This window comes from Phytophthora sojae (genome assembly GCF_000149755.1).
Source record: "Phytophthora sojae unplaced genomic scaffold PHYSOscaffold_4, whole genome shotgun sequence".
Classification (NCBI taxonomy): Eukaryota; Oomycota; class Peronosporomycetes; order Peronosporales; family Peronosporaceae; genus Phytophthora; species Phytophthora sojae.
The window spans coordinates 970,636-996,150 of record NW_009258118.1 but is presented as its reverse complement, the minus strand read 5'-3'; the positions used below and the strand labels follow the sequence as shown (position 1 = coordinate 996,150).

At 56.8% G+C, this 25,515-nt stretch overlaps 10 protein-coding genes across 10 annotated transcripts; 7 read left to right on the top strand and 3 right to left on the bottom strand.

Moving 5' to 3' along the window:
• Window positions 1-137: 137 nt before the first annotated feature.
• Window positions 138-672, top strand: PHYSODRAFT_503592 (hypothetical protein; the record flags this gene model as incomplete). Its single annotated transcript, XM_009527524.1, has 3 exons — window positions 138-391; window positions 476-544; window positions 651-672. The coding sequence occupies 3 exons, from the start codon at window positions 138-140 to the stop codon at window positions 670-672; spliced, it is 345 nt and encodes a 114-aa protein (XP_009525819.1).
• Window positions 673-1,582: 910 nt separating this feature from the next.
• PHYSODRAFT_499614 (hypothetical protein) lies at window positions 1,583-4,328 on the bottom strand (the record flags this gene model as incomplete). The annotated part of the gene is made up of 2 exons (XM_009527523.1): window positions 1,583-1,699; window positions 4,131-4,328. 2 exons carry the CDS (start codon window positions 4,326-4,328, stop codon window positions 1,583-1,585), a joined length of 315 nt encoding a protein of 104 aa, XP_009525818.1.
• A 3,421-nt stretch (window positions 4,329-7,749) lies between these two features.
• PHYSODRAFT_559658 (hypothetical protein) lies at window positions 7,750-10,485 on the top strand (the record flags this gene model as incomplete). Its single annotated transcript, XM_009527522.1, has 2 exons — window positions 7,750-7,800; window positions 8,122-10,485. 2 exons carry the CDS (start codon window positions 7,750-7,752, stop codon window positions 10,405-10,407), a joined length of 2,337 nt encoding a protein of 778 aa, XP_009525817.1. The 3' UTR covers window positions 10,408-10,485.
• A 13-nt stretch (window positions 10,486-10,498) lies between these two features.
• On the bottom strand, window positions 10,499-11,192 carry PHYSODRAFT_360375 (putative glucanase; the record flags this gene model as incomplete). The annotated part of the gene is made up of 1 exon (XM_009527521.1): window positions 10,499-11,192. One exon carries the CDS (start codon window positions 11,190-11,192, stop codon window positions 10,623-10,625), a length of 570 nt encoding a protein of 189 aa, XP_009525816.1. The 3' UTR covers window positions 10,499-10,622.
• Window positions 11,193-13,562: 2,370 nt separating this feature from the next.
• On the top strand, window positions 13,563-14,288 carry PHYSODRAFT_559651 (putative endoglucanase; the record flags this gene model as incomplete). The annotated part of the gene is made up of 1 exon (XM_009527520.1): window positions 13,563-14,288. The coding sequence occupies one exon, from the start codon at window positions 13,563-13,565 to the stop codon at window positions 14,286-14,288; it is 726 nt and encodes a 241-aa protein (XP_009525815.1).
• A 394-nt stretch (window positions 14,289-14,682) lies between these two features.
• PHYSODRAFT_300101 (hypothetical protein) lies at window positions 14,683-15,928 on the top strand (the record flags this gene model as incomplete). Its single annotated transcript, XM_009527519.1, has 2 exons — window positions 14,683-15,411; window positions 15,482-15,928. The coding sequence occupies 2 exons, from the start codon at window positions 14,683-14,685 to the stop codon at window positions 15,926-15,928; spliced, it is 1,176 nt and encodes a 391-aa protein (XP_009525814.1).
• Window positions 15,929-16,663: 735 nt separating this feature from the next.
• On the top strand, window positions 16,664-19,048 carry PHYSODRAFT_247517 (hypothetical protein; the record flags this gene model as incomplete). Its single annotated transcript, XM_009527518.1, has 1 exon — window positions 16,664-19,048. A coding segment is annotated over one exon (2,385 nt), but the record flags the coding sequence as incomplete, so codon positions are not given.
• Window positions 19,049-19,469: 421 nt separating this feature from the next.
• PHYSODRAFT_559644 (hypothetical protein) lies at window positions 19,470-19,902 on the top strand (the record flags this gene model as incomplete). Its single annotated transcript, XM_009527517.1, has 1 exon — window positions 19,470-19,902. One exon carries the CDS (start codon window positions 19,470-19,472, stop codon window positions 19,839-19,841), a length of 372 nt encoding a protein of 123 aa, XP_009525812.1. The 3' UTR covers window positions 19,842-19,902.
• A 107-nt stretch (window positions 19,903-20,009) lies between these two features.
• PHYSODRAFT_346008 (hypothetical protein) lies at window positions 20,010-20,637 on the top strand (the record flags this gene model as incomplete). The annotated part of the gene is made up of 1 exon (XM_009527516.1): window positions 20,010-20,637. The coding sequence occupies one exon, from the start codon at window positions 20,010-20,012 to the stop codon at window positions 20,541-20,543; it is 534 nt and encodes a 177-aa protein (XP_009525811.1). The 3' UTR covers window positions 20,544-20,637.
• Window positions 20,638-21,255: 618 nt separating this feature from the next.
• PHYSODRAFT_544598 (hypothetical protein) lies at window positions 21,256-25,164 on the bottom strand. The gene has a single exon (XM_009527515.1). It carries the CDS (start codon window positions 25,015-25,017, stop codon window positions 21,526-21,528), a length of 3,492 nt encoding a protein of 1,163 aa, XP_009525810.1. The 5' UTR covers window positions 25,018-25,164; the 3' UTR covers window positions 21,256-21,525.
• Window positions 25,165-25,515: the final 351 nt, after the last annotated feature.

Genomic DNA, 25,515 nt, shown 5'->3' with positions numbered 1-25,515 from the left:
CGCCGCAGTAGTGACAGGCGCTCGTCCTCTGCGCTTGCGCCTGCCGTCCCTTGCGCTTCCCGTTGTCGCTTGTCATGAACGCTTGACCTTGAGCGTGCGCGGTTCCGTCAGCACCGCCACCTTGTTCCTTGCGCTACATGTCCTCGTGCAGGAGCCGAGACGTCACGAGCTCCCACGTCAGCGTGTCGGAGCGCGATTCCAACGCCGTGATGAGGAACTGGTACGACTCGCTCAGACTGGCAAGAAGCGTGATTACCAAGTCGTCCTCGCTGACCGGAGCGCCAACCGCGTCGAGCTGTTCCGCCAGCGTCTTGAGCTTGTTAATGTGCTCCAGCACATCATCACCTTCGTCCATCGTTGTCGTGAAGAACCGTCGACGAAGAAAGAGCTTGTTCGCCAGGCTCTTCTTCTCGAAGCGTCCCTCGAGTCTTGACCGTGCATCATGCGCGTCCTTCGCCGACCGCACCAGCGGCAGCTGCGAGTCCTCCAACGCGAGACAGACGATCGCCAGCGCCTTGCGCGACTTCTTGCGAAACGTCGCTTGGTCCGCCGCGGTCGTGCACTGCTCGAGCTTCACTTCCCCACTCGTCACTTCCCACAGTTCGCGCTCCTCCAGCACCATCTGCATCTTGAACTTCCATGTGTGGAAGTTGGTTCCGTCGAACTTGTTGATGCGGGCGGTCGCGGTCGGGGCGGCGTCCATGGCGAAGGCGTAGTCGGGGTCTTGGTCAGGGAAGACGGGGCTTGGGCTCATAACCAAAAGGAAGAGCACTTGAGCAGTAGTTGGCAAAATGCAAAGTGATTCGATTCAGGTCCTTAGTTCGCAACCGCGTGCTACCTCTAAGCCTGCTACTGGATACCTCTTACTGGATACACCCTACTGGATTCTCTACTGGATACACAGTTACCTTATCCAATCAGAGAACGCCACGTCGATGCCCATCTTGTACCCACAATCCTGTACCCACAATCATGGCGTAATCATCGTCCCGTAATCACCTGAATGATTGCGGTACAACACAGTGAAGGTCACGCCAACCTCACTGATGACGCGTTCGCGTCACACGGTCGCTTGGCGAGGCGTCGTCACATCAGTCTTGACAACAACCTCTTGGGGAGAATCTCGTGGCCGCTACTACTGGCTGCTCAAATTTTCCGACCTGCGTCGACTTCAGGTCGATTGCAACACGCTGGCTGAGCTAGTGCATGATGCTTATACCCACGGAGCAGACATGACTGGACCGATTTTTTTCGAGTCTGAGCACTCAGCTGGCCAAAACATGACCGAGGCTACCGATTAAGAAGATAACTTCTACAGAAATCGCCGTGCGAATCTGCCACTTCGTATAGAATTCGGGGTGCAAATTGACCGGCGAATTCCACGAATGCAAAAATGCCAGCTATACAAAAATCAAATGAAAATGTCCATAATGCAAGATGTAGTGGAATTCATCGTGCAGTTTGCACGAAGCATATTGTGCCGCACATTTGGTACACAGTGTGAAAGTAGAAACACTACTACTTCGAAGTAAATGTGTATTGTGTAAGCTTACCGCTACTTACCTACGTAATGGTAGCTAGTCTAGCTGGAGCTGTGCCTTGCCTGCTCACGGGCGAGTGTTCTCCACGATAGTTGGTCAAGTCTACGCGCTCTTCCTTTACTCGACGTCGATGAGAACGGTAAACGATTCTTTACTTGCTCAAAAAGAAGGCCAGCCGAATCGAGAGAGCTGTGCGCTCGCAGGACCTCATCACTCGTCAGAAGTGCTTCAACGAAGCGCATCAGCCGCTGAAGCTCTGCAAGCCGGATCTTTTGTAGTCTTGAAGCCATATCGTGCTTTGATAGCTGCTTTAGTGGCGGTTGCCCAGCACACCATTGCTGCCACACAACGCGAACGGTTCTTGGGGGTAGCACAAACTCTCTTGGCACTCGATGAAAGCCCTGTTAAGCTCGGTGTGCATCGTTGCAGTAGCATTCACCGAGGACTTTCTGTCTGAGTGTGAAGGTACACTATCACCGAGCGAACATTTCCAAAGTCGACTTTCCGGTGACACCACGCTGCTCCATCGAGGTCAAGTAGCGCATACACTCCATAGTACTTAATACACTTAGATTGGCAGGGCTTCGTAAAGGGACGATAGAGAACCACTGCGCGATACTCTACCCATTAATTGCACCCAGCTCACGAAACGTACTAGTAAACAGGACTTGCCGTCGATCCGCCTCCGTATTCTCGTAGAGCCACTCTATGAAGCGAGATAAAGTTCGTAGATAGACGTACTTGGTATTGTCAGAGGTGATACTTCCCAGCACTTGCTCAACGCGAGCATCGAGAGCTTCCATCGTTACTTACCGAGTTTAAGTAAGCGCGCAAGAGTGCAAGAGTCTGGCTCTTGCCGATAGAAACTGTATCGAAATAGCATAGAAATATTTCTATTTTTTGTTTCGTTCACTTTGCACGACGAATTCCATTTATCTATACTTCTACGGAAATCGCCGTGCGAATCTGCCACTTCGTATAGAATTCGGGGTGCAAATTGACCGGCGAATTCCACGAATGCAAAAATGCCAGCTATACAAAAATCAAATGAAAATGTCCATAATGCAAGATGTAGTGGAATTCATCGTGCAGTTTGCACGAAGCATATTGTGCCGCACATTTGGTACACAGTGTGAAAGTAGAAACACTACTACTTCGAAGTAAATGTGTATTGTGTAAGCTTACCGCTACTTACCTACGTAATGGTAGCTAGTCTAGCTGGAGCTGTGCCTTGCCTGCTCACGGGCGAGTGTTCTCCACGATAGTTGGTCAAGTCTACGCGCTCTTCCTTTACTCGACGTCGATGAGAACGGGAAACGATTCTTTACTTGCTCAAAAAGAAGGCCAGCCGAATCGAGAGAGCTGTGCGCTCGCAGGACCTCATCACTCGTCAGAAGTGCTTCAACGAAGCGCATCAGCCGCTGAAGCTCTGCACGCCGGATCTTTTGTAGTCTTGAAGCCATATCGTGCTTTGATAGCTGCTTTAGTGGCGGTTGCCCAGCACACCATTGCTGCCACACAACGCGAACGGTTCTTGGGGGTAGCACAAACTCTCTTGGCACTCGATGAAAGCCCCCACCCCATGTGTTAAGCTCGGTGTGCATCGTTGCAGTAGCATTCACCGAGGACTTTCTGTCTGAGTGTGAAGGTACACTATCACCGAGCGAACATTTCCAAAGTCGACTTTCCGGTGACACCACGCTGCTCCATCGAGGTCAAGTAGCGCATACACTCCATAGTACTTAATACACTTAGATTGGCAGGGCTTCGTAAAGGGACGATAGAGAACCACTGCGCGATACTCTACCCATTAATTGCACCCAGCTCACGAAACGTACTAGTAAACAGGACTTGCCGTCGATCCGCCTCCGTATTCTCGTAGAGCCACTCTATGAAGCGAGATAAAGTTCGTAGATAGACGTACTTGGTATTGTCAGAGGTGATACTTCCCAGCACTTGCTCAACGCGAGCATCGAGAGCTTCCATCGTTACTTACCGAGTTTAAGTAAGCGCGCAAGAGTGCAAGAGTCTGGCTCTTGCCGATAGAAACTGTATCGAAATAGCATAGAAATATTTCTATTTTTTGTTTCGTTCACTTTGCACGACGAATTCCATTTATCTATACTTCTACGGAAATCGCCGTGCGAATCTGCCACTTCGTATAGAATTCGGGGTGCAAATTGACCGGCGAATTCCACGAATGCAAAAATGCCAGCTATACAAAAATCAAATGAAAATGTCCATAATGCAAGATGTAGTGGAATTCATCGTGCAGTTTGCACGAAGCATATTGTGCCGCACATTTGGTACACAGTGTGAAAGTAGAAACACTACTACTTCGAAGTAAATGTGTATTGTGTAAGCTTACCGCTACTTACCTACGTAATGGTAGCTAGTCTAGCTGGAGCTGTGCCTTGCCTGCTCACGGGCGAGTGTTCTCCACGATAGTTGGTCAAGTCTACGCGCTCTTCCTTTACTCGACGTCGATGAGAACGGGAAACGATTCTTTACTTGCTCAAAAAGAAGGCCAGCCGAATCGAGAGAGCTGTGCGCTCGCAGGACCTCATCACTCGTCAGAAGTGCTTCAACGAAGCGCATCAGCCGCTGAAGCTCTGCAAGCCGGATCTTTTGTAGTCTTGAAGCCATATCGTGCTTTGATAGCTGCTTTAGTGGCGGTTGCCCAGCACACCATTGCTGCCACACAACGCGAACGGTTCTTGGGGGTAGCACAAACTCTCTTGGCACTCGATGAAAGCCCCCACCCCATGTGTTAAGCTCGGTGTGCATCGTTGCAGTAGCATTCACCGAGGACTTTCTGTCTGAGTGTGAAGGTACACTATCGCCGAGCGAACATTTCCAAAAGTCGACTTTCCGGTGACACCACGCTGCTCCATCGAGGTCAAGTAGCGCATACACTCCATAGTACTTAATACACTTAGATTGGCAGGGCTTCGTAAAGGGACGATAGAGAACCACTGCGCGATACTCTACCCATTAATTGCACCCAGCTCACGAAACGTACTAGTAAACAGGACTTGCCGTCGATCCGCCTCCGTATTCTCGTAGAGCCACTCTATGAAGCGAGATAAAGTTCGTAGATAGACGTACTTGGTATTGTCAGAGGTGATACTTCCCAGCACTTGCTCAACGCGAGCATCGAGAGCTTCCAACCGTGCGAATCTGCCACTTCGTATAGAATTCGGGGTGCAAATTGACCGGCGAATTCCACGAATGCAAAAATGCCAGCTATACAAAAATCAAATGAAAATGTCCATAATGCAAGATGTAGTGGAATTCATCGTGCAGTTTGCACGAAGCATATTGTGCCGCACATTTGGTACACAGTGTGAAAGTAGAATCACTACTACTTCGAAGTAAATGTGTATTGTGTAAGCTTACCGCTACTTACCTACGTAATGGTAGCTAGTCTAGCTGGAGCTGTGCCTTGCCTGCTCACGGGCGAGTGTTCTCCACGATAGTTGGTCAAGTCTACGCGCTCTTCCTTTACTCGACGTCGATGAGAACGGTAAACGATTCTTTACTTGCTCAAAAAGAAGGCCAGCCGAATCGAGAGAGCTGTGCGCTCGCAGGACCTCATCACTCGTCAGAAGTGCTTCAACGAAGCGCATCAGCCGTTGAAGCTCTGCAAGCCGGATCTTTTGTAGTCTTGAAGCCATATCGTGCTTTGATAGCTGCTTTAGTGGCGGTTGCCCAGCACACCATTGCTGCCACACAACGCGAACGGTTCTTGGGGGTAGCACAAACTCTCTTGGCACTCGATGAAAGCCCCCACCCCATGTGTTAAGCTCGGTGTAGTAGCATTCACCGAGGACTTTCTGTCTGAGTGTGAAGGTACACTATCGCCGAGCGAACATTTCCAAAAGTCGACTTTCCGGTGACACCACGCTGCTCCATCGAGGTCAAGTAGCGCATACACTCCATAGTACTTAATACACTTAGATTGGCAGGGCTTCGTAAAGGGACGATAGAGAACCACTGCGCGATACTCTACCCATTAATTGCACCCAGCTCACGAAACGTACTAGTAAACAGGACTTGCCGTCGATCCGCCTCCGTATTCTCGTAGAGCCACTCTATGAAGCGAGATAAAGTTCGTAGATAGACGTACTTGGTATTGTCAGAGGTGATACTTCCCAGCACTTGCTCAACGCGAGCATCGAGAGCTTCCAACCGTGCGAATCTGCCACTTCGTATAGAATTCGGGGTGCAAATTGACCGGCGAATTCCACGAATGCAAAAATGCCAGCTATACAAAAATCAAATGAAAATGTCCATAATGCAAGATGTAGTGGAATTCATCGTGCAGTTTGCACGAAGCATATTGTGCCGCACATTTGGTACACAGTGTGAAAGTAGAAACACTACTACTTCGAAGTAAATGTGTATTGTGTAAGCTTACCGCTACTTACCTACGTAATGGTAGCTAGTCTAGCTGGAGCTGTGCCTTGCCTGCTCACGGGCGAGTGTTCTCCACGATAGTTGGTCAAGTCTACGCGCTCTTCCTTTACTCGACGTCGATGAGAACGGGAAACGATTCTTTACTTGCTCAAAAAGAAGGCCAGCCGAATCGAGAGAGCTGTGCGCTCGCAGGACCTCATCACTCGTCAGAAGTGCTTCAACGAAGCGCATCAGCCGCTGAAGCTCTGCAAGCCGGATCTTTTGTAGTCTTGAAGCCATATCGTGCTTTGATAGCTGCTTTAGTGGCGGTTGCCCAGCACACCATTGCTGCCACACAACGCGAACGGTTCTTGGGGGTAGCACAAACTCTCTTGGCACTCGATGAAAGCCCCCACCCCATGTGTTAAGCTCGGTGTGCATCGTTGCAGTAGCATTCACCGAGGACTTTCTGTCTGAGTGTGAAGGTACACTATCGCCGAGCGAACATTTCCAAAAGTCGACTTTCCGGTGACACCACGCTGCTCCATCGAGGTCAAGTAGCGCATACACTCCATAGTACTTAATACACTTAGATTGGCAGGGCTTCGTAAAGGGACGATAGAGAACCACTGCGCGATACTCTACCCATTAATTGCACCCAGCTCACGAAACGTACTAGTAAACAGGACTTGCCGTCGATCCGCCTCCGTATTCTCGTAGAGCCACTCTATGAAGCGAGATAAAGTTCGTAGATAGACGTACTTGGTATTGTCAGAGGTGATACTTCCCAGCACTTGCTCAACGCGAGCATCGAGAGCTTCCATCGTTACTTACCGAGTTTAAGTAAGCGCGCAAGAGTGCAAGAGTCTGGCTCTTGCCGATAGAAACTGTATCGAAATAGCATAGAAATATTTCTATTTTTGTTTCGTTCACTTTGCACGACGAATTCCATTTATCTATACGTTTTCTCAGTATACATTCTTTACGTGCACTATGGCTTTGGTTACAACGCTTTGCAGCAGTTCATGGTAAGTGGGGCCATGCGGGGCGTCAGCGACGATTCCTCGCTGAAAACCCATTTTGAGAGGCATTCCTCGATTCTCGTACTTTTTAGGATGTTCCTCGATGAACATCCATGGTTCCCGCCGCAACAAATCAAGCGAAGAGAGAAATTGTATTTGGGATGCTAAGTTGGAACAAAGAGTTTGCAGTAACTGCAAGCTTGTGATAAATAAGTTAGCTACAGTACTTTACAATCAGCGCAGCGTACATATATATTTTACGAAAAACTAAAATATTATGATGTCGAGACAACTAGGGCTATGCAGTAGATACCAAGCAAAAGATAAAACTGCAGGCATGGTGGCAGGATATCGGGACAACAAATATTCCTATAACCTCACTGTATTGAAACTCACGTGCAACCTGAGGGGATGCGATTCTGCTAATACCAATGAGAAGAAGGAGTAGGAACAGACAATACCGCGCCTACCGTTATTAGTTGAGTTCTGATTGCGTGAAGACGAAACAAAACAAGAGTATGAAAATCCTGGAGGGGTACCAGGTAAAGAAAGCCCTTGTGCACCTACCATATGAAAATGTAGCCATTAGAAGGGTAGCCATTTCTTTATCTGCTCAATTCTTTAACTGAAACAGCGTCTTAGACCGAGCGAACTGGGTGTCATTTATAGAGGTGTGACTGTATTCAGAACCGAATCCACCCATTTCTAAACAAATAGAAACGATGTCAGGCATTCGAGCCACTAGAAATTCCGCTGCGTCAAAGGCTCTTCCCGACCCAGTGGTTCCCATGGCGTCTGCGCGCGTGACGATCGGCGCCGACCGCCTCTCGGTGGCGGACGTGTGCTCCGTGGCTGCCCTGAAGGCTTCTGTCGCTCTGGATGCGTCGGCCGAAGCCGCCGCCACCTCCGCGGCGTCCTTCACGCTGCAGCTGTCCTCCTCCTCGTCTGCTGCCTCGCTGCCCGTGCGCCGCGCCGTGCTTGTGCTGCTGCTGCAGCGCCTGCTGCGTCTCCAGTCGCTCGAGAACGCCGAGTTCGTGGCCTCGCTGCTCAACCAGGAGGACAAGACGCCCGCCCAGGTGTCCTCCATCGACCTTCCCGTGGCCCTCGCGCCGGCCGAGCAGGCGGCCATCGCCGGCACGCTGCTCGTGCTCCTGGCCGAGACGACCCTGGCTGTGGGCGGTGCCCGCGCGCTGCTGCCCGTGGCCGACGCTGTGGCCGCCGTCACGTGCGAGGCCCTGCGCGCCGATGCTGCCGCCTTCGAGGCCGAGTTCGTGGACGCCGCGCGCCCGCACCGCGGTATCGTCACGTCGGCGCAGAACCTGCGGCTCATGCTGGACGGATCCAAGTTCATCAACAGCCAGAAGGAAGGCGCCACCGACGTAGCCGCCGTGCGCTGCATCCCGCAGTACCACGGCCCTGCGCGCGACGCCGTGCTGGTCGCCTACAAGGCCGTGGAGGCCGAGATCAACGGCGCCCTGGGCGACAGCGCCGCTGCCAAGCGCGCCGGCGCAGGCATCCACCCGCAGGCGCTGAAGACGGCGCTGTCGGCTACGAAGGAGGCGCTCCTCGTGCTGCTGCAGGGCAGTGTCGACCGTCTCCAGGTGCTGGACAGCACGGCCACGGACGCACCGCAGACCGCCGACGCTGTGGAGCTTGTGGACGCCACGGCGGCTGCTCTGGCGCGCGAGCTCGTTCCCGCGTTCAAGTTCTTCGAGGAGGAGGAGGCCCAGCTGAAGCTCCGTCAGGCGGAGAAGAACGCCAAGGCGCAGGAGGCGGCGGCCAAGGCTGCGGCGGCTGCTGCCAAGGAGGACGAGAAGCTCGCGGCCATGCCGGAGGCGCAGCGCAACAAGATCCTGGACAAGCGTCGCAAGAAACTGGAGAAGCAGAAGGAGAAGGAGAGCGCCAAGAAGAGCAGCAAGGACGAGATCAAGGTCGGACTGGGAAGTCAAGCCGTGCGTCAGCACCTGCTGGCCCTCGGCGACGCGTGGCAGACCAGCGTGGAGAAATCGGCGTTCGACCTGCGCGCTTCGAGCTTCTCGCTGTTCCTGGAGGAGCTGTTTGTGCGTCTCGGCAGCGGTGGTGCTCGCCGCAAGCCCAAGATCGCCAAGGGCTCGCAGGACTTCCTGCCGCACCAGATGGCTCTGCGTGAGAAGATCTTCAACAAGATCCGCATGGTCTTCAAGCGCCACGCGGGTGTTGAGATCGAGACCCCCGTCTTCGAGCTGAAGGAGACTCTTACCGGCAAGTACGGTGAGGACAGCAAGCTCATTTACGACTTGGCCGACCAAGGTGGTGAACTGCTGGCGCTCCGTTACGACCTGACGGTGCCGTTCGCTCGCTTCATGGCCCTCCACAGCCCTGGCAACATCAAGCGCTACCACATCGCGCGCGTGTACCGCCGCGACAACCCGCAGATGGCGCGCGGTCGCTTCCGCGAGTTCTACCAGTGCGACTTCGATATCGCCGGTACCTACGCGCCTATGCTCCCGGATGCCGAGGTACTGTCCATCGGCATTGAAGTGCTGCAGCAGTTCCCGGAGCTTGGGCCTGTGAAGGTGAAGCTCAGCCACCGCCTCCTGCTGGATGCCATCCTAGCTATCTGCGGTGTGCCCGCAGACAAGTTCCGCACTACGTGCAGCGCTATCGACAAGCTGGACAAGGAGCCGTGGAGTGAGGTGCGCCGCGAGATGGTGGAGGAGAAGGACATCCCCGAGGCTGTGGCCGACCGCATCGAGCCTTTCGTGTGCAAGGTGGGCTCGCCGCGTGAGCTTCACGCGCAGCTCCTGAAGGAGAACATGTTCGGTGACAATGTCAACGCGCGCCGCGCCATGGACGACTTGGCGCTGCTCTTCAACTACCTCGAGGCCATGGGTGTGTTGGACTACATTTCGTTCGATCTGAGTCTCGCCCGAGGACTGGACTACTACACGGGTCTGATCTACGAGTTCGTGCTCACGAGCCCGGAGCACCACGTCGGCTCCATTGCTGCTGGCGGCCGCTACGACAACCTGGTGGGCATGTTCTCCGCCACGGACCAGCAGATCCCGTGCGTTGGTGTCAGTCTCGGTATCGAGCGTATCTTCGGTATCCTCCAGGCCCACGCTGAGAAGCAGTCGGCCAACGCGGCTCCCCCATCGCAGGTCCTGGTTGCCTCCACGAGCAACGACCTGATGCTGCCGCGCCTGGAGCTGTGCAAGCAGCTGTGGCTGGCCAACATCTCGGCCGAAGTGATGCAGACGGAGAACCCCAAGTTCATCAAGCAGCTGCACTACGCTCTGGAGCGTGGCACGCCCTACATGGTGGTGATTGGCGAGGACGAGCTGGCCAAGGGCGTCGTCAAGGTGAAGGAGATGGCGTCCAAGGACGAGGTGACGGTGCCGCGCTCTGAACTGGTGGCCGAGCTGCTGCGTCGCGGTTGCCCCACGACCAGCACCCTGAGCATTTAAGCCCGTAGCGATGTGGGAGACAGCAGGATAGAGCGTCGCTATAAAGCTTCGCTGCAAATGTAGTCGATCATCGAACCGAACGCCAGTGGCGACGAGTATCAATCATTCATATTCACTTTAGTTGTCGTTGACTTAGTTGACAGCGGCGGAGAACGAGGATACGGTCATCTTGGCGTTCGAGCCCGTGAAGGGCTCCGTGCCGGCTTCGAGCGTGGTCAGGTACTGAGTGGAAGGCCTGGTGGTTGATAGACGGTGGTGCTGCCGTTCGGGCCCTTGTACAGCTTGAAGCTGTTGCTGCCGATGGTGACGGTGGCGATGGCCTTGCCCGTGCTGGAGATCGGGCCGGCGCCGCCGTACGCGGCCAGCCAGATCATGATCTCGTACTCGTTGCTGCCGCTGGCGGTGGAGCTCGTGAACAGGTCGTACGACACGTCAGCGACGAACGTGCCCGAGGAGTGCGAGTACGAGTACTTCATCTTGGTGGGGATCGACTTGATGTTCTTGATCTGCTTCTTGGAGAAGACCAGCGCGGCGTTCGAGTACGACTTGACCTCCGTGGCCGCGCCTCCCGTCCAGGTGTACGACGTGTGCCAGGCGATGGTGGAGCCGCTGATCTTGTCGACGCCCGTGCATTGGCTGCCCGATGCGGCGGCGTTCTTGTTCCAGAGGTTGTTGTAGATCACGTACTTGCCGGCCTTGGACAGACGCCACTGACTGCAGAAGTCGGCGGTGGACACGGACAGCAAGGCGGCGACGACGACAACGAGTTGGAGAAAGCTCTTCATGGCATTGGTGTTCGGGGAGGGGCGGCGAAGCTTGCTGGGCTCAAGGAAGATTGTTGAATGAGGAGCTCGTTGGTGAAGATCGAGCGAGCACTGCAGCACAGTGGCGATCGCGAGGTCACTGCGCACCTTGGACCAGATCGCTGGACCGCGGTCGTGAGCGCGGTGGCCGGCATTCCTCTGTTCGGGTGTCCTTGACACGGTGCACACCTGACACCCTGGTCCTTCACGGTGACATACGTCTACAGCCAGCTGGTTTCGCGCGTCAAGTGTGTCAAGGGCAGACGCGCATTCGCTCCATTCTGATGGATCCCTCGCCGCCGTAATGGCGCTCTATGGAGACCACACCCAGGCTGGCTGGAAGCGCGTATGCTGGCGCGTACCGTATGCAGCTCGTGATCTCGTTGCGTCGATGTTGCCTCTCCAGCGCCAGCACCTGGATTGTCGACTGATTTCACCTCGAGTCGAGAAAGAGGTCACGCCGTGATCACTGCGCGGCTTGCCGCTACACTACTGGCCAAAGTAGCGTCGTTTGAACCACAGAAGTTGCTCCGGGTGCTTGGTGGTACACATGAAGTTGTAATTCACAGATTTCTTGAGAACTTGGCACGACTAACTTGAGTGATGGAGGCCCGAAGCTGACTTTGTGCCAAGGTCTGCTTCAGGCAGCTCTGCGGCGTACCAGCTCAGGCCCATTCTCAACCCGGTTGAGTCAACCGGCCGCACCGCATCGCACAGTTTTGTACCATGCGGCCGCATCGGTTGAGAGTCTCAACTTGAGACTGAAAATGCGGCCGCACTTGCGCCCTACCCGCCTTTGTTACCGGATGGCATCGGCCACTTCAAACTCAGAACAATACATGTACCAAGAGCAGCAACGCGAAGTATGCAAGAAGGCTCGTATTTCTCGACGCTAGCTCATAAAATAACTACAACAATAATTTGTGCACCATTCCTCGCGCCTGTGGTGGAATGCTAGTAGGTAGGTAACAGGCGTTAGTGATACTGTACATCTAGCAACAGTGCCAGACGAACTCACAAAATCAGTATAAAAACAAATTGAAAGGCAGTAAGCATCTCGTTAGGGACCACCGATCCGAAAACGCTACGCTTCTCTCCATCCGCAGGGAAATGACTAGTCTGGTGGGTTAATTGATCAAGTATGTGGCAACCAACTCATTGAGTAGCCCAAGCACGTCACTGCAACGCGTTTCCTCGTAACTTTGGTATTGCTGTCAATTTGCAAGCCTAATTCTCCTGCAGCACCTTCCTTTTAGCTAGCCGCGTCAGCCTTTCGCCGGAGGTTTTACAATATGTGGTAAATCGACGATATTTTTTTAATATGTACTCACGTTTCATTTCAATGACCTCCGTTGACTTAGCTTTAATAGCTTAAAGTTACACGGATCACACACACTAGTGTATGCGTCCTATGCCTAAGCAAACCCTCGACGATCTTGCTCGAGCCTGAGGGACACGTTGGAGCGCTTAATAACCGAACATCATCACGTGTAACTGTGGTTACCATCACTCAATGAGTAAGGATGTTGATTGTGCTACATGTTGTGAGCCATCACGTGACCCCTGCTTGCACGTGTTGGGCACATCCTATTGTTGCAGTGGCAGTAATGTTTGTAACTCGCTCCATCCTTGACGTCTTGACGCCAGGATGTTCAAGTTCCTTAGCCTCCATACACTTGAATCTCTCGCACGCCAAGATACTTCGTAGGCGAAGGTATTGTAGAAAGGTGCTTTAGCACAGTTTGCTCGTGCACTTGAGATCTTCGTGCAAGATGAGCCGGGAGCTTTGTGCTCGCAAAAGTTTTGCCCGCTGTCGTCGGATGATCGCGGCCAGTGCTGCCTCCACCGAGTAGAGGCTGCTCTTCTTCCCGGTTGCCCGCACGACGCGACATTGGCAAGCCAAAGCACGGCCTGGGGTCGCTGCGCAGGAAGCGAAGAAGCCGCCCCCTGTCCAAGCGACGTCTCTATCAAAATCGGCGTGATCCCATCTCTTCACCGCCTTGGAGCTCCGAATCGAGATGGGTGACGTGATGCAGCGAAATGGGCTCGCTCTGCTCGCCACAGCTGGACGACACGACCTCGCTATGGATGTTGCAGTCCGCCATGTGCGTGTCAACACGCTGCTCTCTGCGTGAGGCGCGTCCTGCTGCGATCGACGATACTGCAAAGGCAACTCGAACGGCTGGAGCGTGGGATGTCGGTCCGTGTGTTCACCGCGATGGGGAGCCTCGCTTTCGCTTTCGCGGGCCGACCGACTGGAGAGCGGGAGGTAGAGGCCATTCCTCACTTTGCATTTTGCTTCGACCCACTCAACCACACTCCACTCCAACCACTTCCTCCACACTCTCGACCATGAAGGGATTCTTCGCCGGTGTCGTCGCTGCTGCCACCCTCGCGGTCGCCTCCGCTGGAGACTACTGCGGCCAGTGGGACTGGGCCAAGAGCACTAACTACATCGTGTACAACAACCTCTGGAACAAGAACGCCGCCGCATCGGGCAGCCAATGCACGGGCGTCGACAAGATCAGCGGCTCCACCATCGCCTGGCACACGTCGTACACCTGGACGGGAGGCGCGGCCACGGAGGTCAAGTCGTACTCGAACGCCGCGCTGGTCTTCTCCAAGAAGCAGATCAAGAACATCAAGTCGATCCCCACCAAGATGAAGTACTCGTACTCGCACTCCTCGGGCACGTTCGTCGCTGACGTGTCGTACGACCTGTTCACGAGCTCCACCGCCAGCGGCAGCAACGAGTACGAGATCATGATCTGGCTGGCCGCGTACGGCGGCGCCGGCCCGATCTCCAGCACGGGCAAGGCCATCGCCACCGTCACCATCGGCAGCAACAGCTTCAAGCTGTACAAGGGCCCGAACGGCAGCACCACCGTCTTCTCGTTCGTCGCCACCAAGACCATCACCAACTTCTCGGCCGACCTGCAGAAGTTCCTGAGCTACCTCACCAAGAACCAGGGCCTGCCTTCCAGCCAGTACCTCATCACGCTCGAGGCCGGCACGGAGCCGTTCGTGGGCACGAACGCCAAGATGACCGTATCCTCGTTCTCGGCTGCGGTCAACTGAACAGACAGCACCGCGGTAGCAGCAATACGTATTGAGTCTTGTACTCATTATTAGCGTAAGTAAACGTCTCAATGTCAAATGCGCAGTAGTTGCCTTTTTTCAAGAGTGTTGGCCAGAAAGTTTCTTTTTCAGGAGTGATGGTCATAACTGCAACCGCCATCGCCTCCTCTATTATCTTCCCATTCCCATCGACAACCACATGAAGCGTGGACGCGAAGCGAACGCCTCCTTGCATTCATCGGTAGCACGCAGCTCCAGGGCTAAGCAGGTGCAATCGCGTGCAGCGGCATTAGTGAATAGCGAGCGAGGTTTCCGAGCGGTCTGCCCAGAAGTTGAACCGGTTCAAGACCACCACCACGACACCAGTGGCAGGGCATCGTACCCTGATGAACTGATGGCTGCGTTCAAGCGCAAAACGCAGGAGCTTTGTGACGAGACGCGGGAGCGGTGCGAGCAGAGACTCGAGCGCCAGGAAGCCCAGCACGAGCGGCAGGTGCAAAGTCTGCAGCGCCAACTGCGAGACGTGGTGGGCTCCTGCGTGTCGCTAGCGGAGCACGAGCAGATTCTGGCCACGACAGCGCAGGAGCAGCAGCGCCAGCTCGAGGAGATCCGAAGACGGCACCACTCTGAGATGCGCGAGTTCGAGCAGCGGTGCGACGAGAAGTGGCAGGCCAAGATGGCCGCAATCAAGACGCAGAGCGAGCAGGAGAAGTCTCAACTTACGCAACGCATCGAGCAGCTCAAGCTGCAGCAGAGCGAGGCAGCGGCTGAGGCGAAGGAGCGCGACCTGGCTGAGTTGCGGTGGAGCGAGAAGCTCGAGGCGGCAGCGCGTGAGAAGGCAGAAGTGGAGAAGCGGGTCGACGACGCGAAGAATCGACTTGAGGAGGCTTGCCGGATCATAGTCGCGTTGAAGACCCGCCTGCGCCACCACAAGAGGCTGGCCCGTGACTTGGAGTCGCAGCGGGACAAGAACTCTGCTACGCGCGACGAGGTGATGCAGTGCAAGCTGGCGTATGCAGAGCTGAAGGGCGACACGGATTCTCGAGTGGCGAGTCTGGAGAGGGAGCTAGACCACGCTCTGCGCGCCGTCGTTGACGAGAAGGCCAACGCGCGCGCTCTACAGGTACGAACCGCAGCAGACAGATCTGCGGCATCACAGCAGGGACTAACGCTCTTGAGCTGTCTTCCCACAGAGCGAAGTCGCCGGTCTACGTGACCAGCTGCAGCGGCAGCAATGCGCTGCGGCGGAGCTGGCCGCCAAGGGGACACTCAGCGTGGAGCACCATGCGTCCGAGCGCAAGCAGCTTCAGAAGGAGGTGGAGGCGCTGCAAAGGGCTCTGCAGCAGGAGAAGCAGTCAGTCAAAGAGGCCGCGACACGGACGCACGAGATGCAGCAGCGCGCCGCCGAAACACAGCTTCAACACCAGACCTTGGTCCAGGACCTGCGCACGCGGCTGGAGCTGCAGCAGGCGACGGAGGCCTCGCTCAAGCGGCAGGGCCAGCGGCTGAGGCAGCGCGTGGAGCAGAGCAAGGCCGTGGTCGAGAAGCTGCACGCCGAGAACAAGCAGCTCGGCGAGGAGGTCCACAACCGCGACGCGTCCACGGAGGCCTGGGCCCGGAAGCTCTTCGGAGGCAAGTGAAGTGAAGCTGCTGGTGGCTTGTCTTGTGCACAGCAAGGGAAGCCGAGACGCAGCAGGTGATTGGGGGCACAGGCCGCGAAACGGCAGCCACCTCAAACGCACTCACGCGCTCTCGCCATTCGAGAACCTTCTCGAGCGCGTGCTGGCGTCGGAAAAACCTGCGGCCGGCGACGAGCAACGCCAATGCGCGTCTCGGCCATCATCATGCGGCTGCAGCTTACAGCGCGGAGGCGGCCTGGTTGCCAGCACGCCTCCACTGCGGCGAGCCCCCGCAGCAGATCGTCCCCGCAACAACGAATGGCTACGGCACGTGGCCGGCTGAGTTTTTGCTTTGGCGGGATATCGGATACCAGAGGTGTATTCGAGTCATTGTGAGAAAATCCGGTAGATGATATCAAAGGATATGTGGTGTGGAAGGCATTGACCCCCGCTTAGGTGCGTTCTGGAATTGCCTGGTCGCTGCCGACCTTAACCCCCCCCTAATCCGAGCCCCACTCTTCGATTCGGCGGCTCCGTGGCAGAAGCAAGCTCAGCTCTCGACCCCCTCTTTCTCTGCAATCATGTCGGTCATCGGCGTGGACTTTGGCAACGTGGACTGCGTCATCGGCCAGGCCAAGCGCGGCGGCATCGACATTATCCTCAATGAGAACTCCAACAGAAAGAACCCGTACGTCACTCACTCACTCACTCACTCACTCACTCACTCACTCGCTCGCGCCTGTTTGGCCCTGAGCATTGTCAACGCCTTCTGATGGCCCGGCCACTAACTCCTTCTGCCCGTTTCCTGGGTATTACAGCAACATGGTGTGCGTGCAGGGCAAGCAGCGCTTCATCGGCGAGGCGGCCATCAGCATGGCGCGCATGCACTACAAGAACACGGCCACAGACATCAAGCGTCTGATCGGCCGCAAGTTCAAGCACCCGGAGGTGCAGCAGGAGATCGCTCAGCTCGCGTACAAGTGCGTGGAGCTGGCCAGCGGCGACGTGGGCATCGTGCTCAACTACAACGACGAGCCCGTAACCTTCTCGTGCGAGCAGGTGGTGGCCATGATCCTCAACAAGATGCAGAACATCGCGGCCGCCGCCAACGAGGGCGTCAACCCCGCCTACTGCGTGCTCTCGTGCCCCGGATTCTACACGGACGTGCAGCGCCGCGCCCTGCTCAACGCCACCAAGATCGCCGGCCTCAACTGCCTGCGCCTCATCAACGAGCACACGGCCATCGCCCTCGCCTACGGCATCTACAAGTCGGCCCGCAACCTCTTCCACGAGTCGGAGCCGCAGCACGTCATGTTCATTGACCTGGGCCACGCCAGCTACACGGTCTCCATTGTGGCCTTCGTGCAGGGCCGCCTCACGGTCAAGTCGGCCGCCTTCGACCGCTTCCTCGGTGGCCGTGACTTCGACATGGTCATCGCCAAGGACGCCGCGGCCAAGTTCGCCGCCAAGTACAAGACCAACCCGCTTGAGAACCCCAAGTCGCGCATCAAGCTGCTGTCGGCCTGTGAGAAGGCCAAGAAGAACCTCAGCCCCTACGGTGTCACGGCGACGCACCTCAACATCGAGTGCCTGGCTGACGACCGCGACTACAACTCGCAGGTGACGCTCGAGGAGTTCGAGGAGCTCATTGCCCCGCTCCTCACGCGTCTGGACGGCCCCATCGAGCGCGCGCTCGCGGACGCCGGTGTGGAGAAGTCGCAGCTGGCCAACGTCGAGATTGTCGGCGGAGGCACCCGTGTGACCAGCGTGAAGCGCCACCTCGCCGAGGTGCTCGGCCTGGACAAGGAGCAGCAGAACTATGGCCTGAGCACGACGCTGAACGCCGACGAGTCGGTCGCCCGTGGTTGCGCCCTGAACTGCGCCATCCTGTCCCCCATGTTCAAGGTGAAGGAGTTCAGCGTCACGGACCGCGTGCACCTGCCCGTGCGTGTGTCGTGGGACGGCAGCGCGTCGACGGCTACGGACGCCGCTGACGACGACGAGGACGTCAACATGGAGACCCCCGCCTCGGAGGACAGCTCCCTGGTGATCCTCAGTCGCAAGGACGAGTACCCCAAGACCAAGCGCATCACCTTCCGCCGCGACAAGCCCTTCTCGATCGACGCTGTGTACGACGAGTCGGCCAAGGCTTACCTGCCGCCTGACTACGTGATGGACATTGGCAAGTTCACGGTCTCGGGCATGCCCGCCCAGGAGGCCGGTGCCGAGATCCCCAAGATCCGCGTGAACGTGCAGCAGGACATGAACGGCCTGTTCTCGATCGCGTCGTCGCAGCTGATGCAGGAGATCAAGGAGGAGGAGAAGCCCGCCGAGGCTGAGGGCGAGGAGAAGAAGGAGGGCGAGGAGAAGAAGGAGGACAAGCCCGCCGAGCCCAAGAAGAAGCGCTTCCGCAAGATCGAGCTGACCGTGCAGGCGCAGGTTGGTGGTCTGTCGGCCGCCGACCTGACCACGGCCACGGAGCAGGAGCTGAAGATGGCCCAGCAGGACCGCGTCATCGAGGAGACGTTCAACAAGCGTAACGAGCTGGAGAGCTTCGTGTACGAGATGCGCAACCAGATCACGGACAAGCTGGCTGGTTTCATCACGAGCGAGGAGAAGGGCAACCTCGAGGCTAAGCTGATGGAGACGGAGGACTGGCTGTACACGGACGAGGGCTTCGACAGCACCAAGTCGGTGTACCAGCAGAAGCTGGACGACCTGCGCAAGCTGTCTTCGCCCGTGGAGTTCCGTCTGACGGAGAGCACGGAGCGCGGTGTGGCTCAGGCTGAGCTGACGGCCGTGCTGGAGGAGTACAAGCGCGTGGTGAACTCGGGCGACGACGCGTACTCGCACTGGACCGAGGAGGAGAAGACCAAGCTGCGCCAGACGTGCGTGGACGCCGAGACGTGGCTGTTCGACGGTCTGACCAAGCAGGCCGACGTTGGCCCGACGGACGCCCCCGTGATCACGTCGGCTGCCATCCGCAGCAAGATCGTGGCCGTGCGCGCCGTGGCTCTGCCGATCACGACCAAGCCCAAGCCGCTGCCGAAGGTGGAGACGCCCGCTGCCCCCGAGCCGACCGAGGCCGAGTCCGCCCCTGCCGACGAGAAGGACGAGGCTGAGAAGATGGACCTGGACTAAGTGCGTCCGACCACGGAGACGAGGGCATTTTGCATATGACGGTGCTGCTTGTGCCCCCATGCGCTCGAAGTAGACGCGCACGCAGGCAAGCAGGTAGGCAGGCAGGCAGCACGCGTGCTTAGGTAATGATCCCGGTAGAACCATCCATCCATACAGAAACAATCTTTTTCGTTTGACACCTCAACTGTCGCTAACACCAGGGAAGCTGGACCAATCTCAATGTCGAAAGCGTTATCGCACGCGGTCCTTGTCTAGAGGTTGTCGCACTAAGTACGATCCCAAAAGCTCCAACCATCCAAAGCGGCTCCAAGTAACAAATTAGCGCGAGCATCATGGCGAGGTACGTTGTCTGCGCGGGGGTCTCCCGCCAAGTTGAGGCATTGATGATCGCGGCCACGGAGCCGGCCCGATGGGCACTTGAATGAGGATTTTAACCGTGGTCTTTTTGCTGCCAACCGCGCGCCGCAGCACTGGGGAGAGCGAGTTCAAGCGCGTGCAGGAGGACGAGGAGGAGTTCCAGAAGGGCCCGCTATCGGTGCTCATGCACAGCGTCAAGAACAACTCGCAGGTGCTGATCAACGTGCGCAACAACCACAAGCTGCTGGCACGCGTTAAGGCCTTCGATCGCCACTGCAACATGGTGCTGGAGAACGTCAAGGAGATGTGGACCGAGGTGCCCAAGTCGGGCAAGGGCAAGAAGGCGGCCAAGCCTGTCAACAAGGACCGCTTCGTGAGCAAAATGTTCCTGCGCGGAGACTCGGTCATCATCGTGCTGCGGAACCCGCACGCCTAGGGACCTCCTCCTTTCGTGTAAGCCTTTTATTGCGATGGAATAGACGGCGGCCAGCCTCTTTTTCGGTGTGTTTGTTGCCCAGCAGGTGGCCACCTCTGCCCCCCCCCACCTTTGCCAAGCCGGTGATGTATTGTGCTCGGTTGTATTCATTTCTGTTCATCCAGGGAGATGACCAAATCTCTGCTACTGGAGCTGCCGTCCGAGCTGCTGGAGCATCGCGTGTGTCAGTTCCTGGACGTGGCCAGCGTTACACGCTTGAGTCTTGTAAACCGGCGTCTGCAGCAGGATGTTTCAAGTTGCGCCGAGCTCTGGGAGCTGTTCGTGGCTCGTCACTTCGGCTACGTGAACAAGCCGTCGCTAATACTCCGGCGAACCAGAATCTGCAGTGTGAAGACCGACAAGGCTGCTATCGACTGGAAGGCGGTGTTTGTTGCGGCGTGGCAAGATTCGAGATCGCTCTCTGCGGCGACTTTGCAGGAGAGGGACGTGCTGCAGGTCTACTACGGGAAGAGCTGCCCCATGCTGCTTCAGCCGCGAGAAAGTCAGATTCGGCAGGAAATTGTGCTCATGCAGGGGCTGCGGCGGATCCCGGCGAGCTCAAAGCTGATTCAGCTTTACGCAAACGTCATTCGACAGTCTCATGTCATTCCACGTGCAAACACTGCCACTACGGCAAAAGTGCTTCGCAGGCTGGCGCAATAGATACCTGTACCGAGCGTTCAAGAAAGAAGAGGAAAGAAGACGATCATGTTTTCATTGCCGACACAGTACATATGCATTTATATCCATTGCACCCACACTACTCGCTTCGTTGCGTCTTGTTGCTGTCCTCGTTTCTTCGGGGTCGAATTTTTCTCCTGGCAAACTCTTTTCCTCCGCCGTGTCTAGGTATTCATTCTTCAACTCCATGAGCCGTCGGGACTGCATGAGTGAGCTCGTTCTTGAATGCTGTTGCGTAACACAATGTGTTCTCGAAATCATCCCACTGCACGCTGCGAGTTTCGATCTAATAGCCCACCGACTCGGTGCACCGAGGCTCCAGCCCACCTCGTCAAACTTCCTGAATCGTGGGGCGTCCACCACCAAAGGCTTCGGGCCCTGCTCCTCTCCACGAACTACACACACAGAGTCCAGCATGAAAACGAAGTCCGGAGTCGCGGGTTCACCGTCCAAAAGAACTTGGTAGGATGCCAAAACTGAAGACTCCACTTGTAAAAACTTTCAGGAACCCACCCCCGAGGAATGCTTCCAGGCCAGCTACTTGAGGTAAGCCCCCCGTCAACACTCGCTTCTCGTGGAAAGCTTTCTCCCATGCAGACGTCCGCCCTGCTTTTGGTCTGAACTCCGAGGATGAAGACTGAAAGTGCACAAGTGCCTGAGCATGGAGCCACTCACGGCAAGAAGACAAAAGGATCAATCGCGCAAGCATTCTTTTCAGTTTATTCAGTGGCAACTTCACTCGGGCTTCTCATCGCCCTCGTCGAGCATGCGCTCGTTGTCTTAGCACATCGTCTTCAAGCCCGAACGTCGGATCCCAACTCGTGCGTATACGGAGGCGCGCGTGTGGTGAAAACAACCCGCAGCTCGCGCTTGTTCCGTGCAGTAGTGGCCAGGGATGGATGACTCGAGAGCAACGCTCTCGACGTGGCCACGGCGGCAGGCTTCACCTCTTGGACTTGGGCGCTCACACCAACGACGATGGTGTAAGAACCGCCTTGGGTTGCTGCATCACCTGCTTCTTCGGCGAACTCGACAGATCGATCTCGCGATCGGTCTCCTGGGCATTTGCGAGATCATCCTCACCGTCGCTGCCGCTACTGCTAGTGCTTGTGCTGTTCGGTGCGTCCAGGTCGGTCGCACCGTTCTCCTCGACAGTGGCGGCAGCTTCTGCTACTGATACATTGTGAATGGGGGTGCTGCCAATATCGTCGAGAGACACCTCTTCTGCTGCTTCCTCAACCGCCACCACAGTTGTGTGGGCAGGCGTCTGCATGATCTCGATCGCAACTTCTGCCTGGGCACTTCGTTCGTGCTCAGGCGCTGAAGCTGGCACTTGCTCCAAAGGCGCAACCGATACTGTCGGCATCGGTGGCATAAAAGCAGGCACTGTTGTCGGTGCACTTTCAGGGACCGACGGAGACACGGTCTCTGGGGTTGTTGGGGAGGCCACCGCGTCTACAGGCGTCTCAGATGGCCGAGCTTCATGGATAGAAACCGAATTCGGGGGCAGTAATACGACTGGCGAAGGTCTAGCTTGGACTTGGGGCTGCTGAGAGTCCGCATCAACCTTCTGAACTGGAGGCGGTAGGCTTCCGGGTGCTACGAGGGAAACCGGCGCCGGTGGTACGGCCACCGAAGCGGCTACCGCAGACGCAGCGATAGGGGCAGCCGTGACGGAGACATTGGATTTGTCGGAAACTGGCGCCAAGGTGGAATCAGCCCTTGAGAAACCATGAGCTCGACTGGCAGTTGAAGCAACCGGAACCACCGGGTCAGGGATGCGTGCATCTGGGTGGAACGCACAGACATCCTCAAAGATGAGTTCCTGCAGCTTCTGCTTAGTCAGATCAGTGTTCTCAAACGCGAAGTCGAACGGAGTTGGGCACGTCTTCTCCAATGATCGATCACGCACGAGGCTCAGGTACGGGTGCTCCAGCGCTTCCGCAATGGTGATACGCTTACGAGGATCGAACACCAGCATCTTCTCCAGCAAATCGAGACACTGCGGCGTAGCGCGGGGGTACACCGATGAGAGAGGTACCTTCGGTTTCTTGGGTTGACGCAGAATAAATCGCTTCGCCTTGGGGTTGGTGATGAAATCCAGCGAGTCCTCTGACGGCGAGCCCACAACGTCCATAATAATCTTCAGCTGGTGCAAGTAGTCGTGACCAGGGAAAAGCGGGCGCCGTCCTAGCATCTCGGCCAGAATGCAGCCAATGGCCCACACATCCATTTGCTTGTCGTACTTGGACGAGAGCAGCAGCTCTGGGGCGCGGTACCATCGGGTGACCACGTACTCCGTTAGGCCCGAGTCCATACCCTGGATACCGCGAGCGAGACCAAAGTCGCATAGCTTCAAATCGCAGTCCGAGTTCACCAAAATGTTTGACGGCTTCAAGTCGCGGTGTAGCACCTCGGCAGAATGCACGTAGTGGATAGCCACCAGCATCTGATACAGGAAGTACTGCACGTGGTCATCGCTAATCGACTGGTTCGAGTGAATCACACGGTGGAGATCAGTTTCCATGAGGTCCGTCACGATATAAACATCGTTGAACTCTTGTAGTGTAGGCGGTCGCAGCAGGTCCAGCAGATTTACCAAGTTCGGGTGATTCAGGTGACGCATCAGTCGAATCTCACGTAGAATACGCTTTGCGTCAATGAGGTCGTTGAAGGCGTTCGGGATGTTTTTGATGGCTAGAGCTTGGCCCGTCTCCATGTCGCTAGCAGCAATCACACAGCCGTATGCGCCTTGCCCCACAGCCTTGATCATCTGATAGCGCTTGGGGACATCAAAGTTCGTGTTGCCTACTCGGAATTGGTGGTTGTTCCGCTTCGTATCGCGGAAGGAGCAGCCACGAGCCAAAGCGACGCGATGACTCATTGACTGAACCACCGCTCCAGACGGACGAACCTGCGGTGTTGGCGCGTTGGGGTCCAAACTGGGTGGTTCTTCATCGATGCCATTTCTCGACGCGCTGGCAAGGTTAGAACGCGACATGGCAGCGAAAGAGGCCATGGAAGCCTCAAAGCTAATGCTGAGCTGCACGCGTCCACACGTAAACTTGGTTTCATTCGCAGACAGCAGCGTGTACCATTGGGGCACAGCACCACGAGCAATGTCCGAGTGGATAACACTCTCCCGGACCGTGCGCGACGTACTGGCCAGCGCCAGGAAAGGAGCAAGGTTGACCTTGGCCACACCAATAACACGCTCCGAGGCCTTGGCCGTGCCACTGTCGCTGTCCACAACCTCCCACGCTTCAATCAGGATGAAGCAGGGCTTGCCTCGTGAAGATCCAGCAAACGAGATCTCGTGCTTCGAGTTCCACTTGGGGTTCCGCGCCTCATCGGGGTCGCACATGCGCGTCCTCGCCACGCAGTTCGAGGAAGACGTCGGCGCGTACACATTGGTCTTGCCGTCCGTAACCAGGCGCATTCCCAGGAACACCCGTCGGTTGGACGGGCGCTTCTCGTCGTCCGCCTCGGATTCGTCTGTCTGCTCTTCGTCGTCGATGAAGCCTTGGTCCGAGATCTGTTCGCCGCGGAAGACGACGACGTGCAGCCGTCCGGGCGGGTTGTCGTGCACCGTGTTGCCCACCACCGCGGCCATGGGCAGCGACAGACTGGACGTGGCGCTGCAGCCGAAGACGGCCGAGGCCGCGATAGGGTCTGCCGAGATGGTGAGGCTCTTGACGCGGCCGTCGGGCGCGAACTCGATCGTGTGCTGCCACTGCTGCGTGAACTTGCGGCCGTTGTCTCTGTTCTTCATGGTCTCCCTGCCGGCCACGACGGCCGTGCAGCCCTCCTTGGCCTGGGCGATGTCCGTGACAAAGAAGGCCGTGATCTCCACCGTCTCGTAGAGGATGGAGAAGAAGTGCAGCACGCCGTCGAGGCCGTGGTACTCGCCCCAGAAGGGCACCGTGGGCGCGTAGTTGGACGTGAGCACCACGTCGCGCGACAGCTTGGGGAAGAACTGCGGCGACGACGAGTGCGAGATGAGCAGCTGGCGGAAGGCGAAGTAGAAGCCGCGCAGGTCCACCTGCGTGGGGGACGCCTGCATCTGCAGTGCCTCCATGCCCTCCATGGACACGCGGCTGTGCGCGCCGTGGCGCACGCCCTCCTCGATGGCGGCCTGCATCATCTCGACCCACATGTCCTTCTCGAGCTCCGTGGAGCAGCACAGGTGGAAGTGCTTGTGGCCCTGCGTCTCCAGCAGGAAGCCGTGCGCCTTGCCGTAGTTCTCGGGCCGCACCTTGCTGATGATCATGCGGCCGCGCAGGTTGCGCGCGCTGCGGGCCTCCTCCTTCGAGTTGTAGTACGTGAGCGTGGCGCCGTCCAGGATCAGGTAGCGCTCCTCCCAGCGCGGCAGCCAGTCGCCCTTCTTGCGCACGTAGCCCTCCCAGTGCACCTCGTGCGTGATGGCGGCGGGCGTCGAGGCCGCGGACGAGTCCATGAGCAGGTCGTCCAGGTTCGTGTGGGCGTTGCTGGCGGCGCTGCTGCTGGCGGGCGCCGCCGCACCAGTGCTGCCGTTCGAGAGCGCGCCCAGCAGCAGGTCGCGCCCCTGCGCCGGCAGCTCCGCCGCGGACACGGGCGCCGCCGCCGACGCGGGCGCGGAGGACGCGGAGGGCGGCTCCATGGCCGGAGTGATTGTCGTCTGGGCGCTGAGCTGAGGTTCTTCCGCTCGGGCGTGCGCTTGACCGACTGAATCGAAGGCCCGCGCTTTCTTTCCCCCGCCCCATGCATAAATAGATCACGACGACACAATCCCGAACGGCGCCGTCTTTCCGGCACGCTAAGCCTGCATCCACTATGTCGGCTGTAACAAAGCCAGGATGAACAGACCTTGGACTTAAGTCTCGGCAGCGACCTGCGTAGCGAGGCCCCGCAATGCAATGGCCAGCGGGTGATGAACTATTGTCTGCACTGCGCAGTGGCTGCTTCGCCTTTGAGC

Excerpts from the sequence above, each read along its gene's own strand:
- PHYSODRAFT_544598 (XM_009527515.1), bottom strand. The coding sequence starts at position 25,017 with ATGGACTCGTCCGCGGCCTCGACGCCCGCCGCCATCACGCACGAGGTG.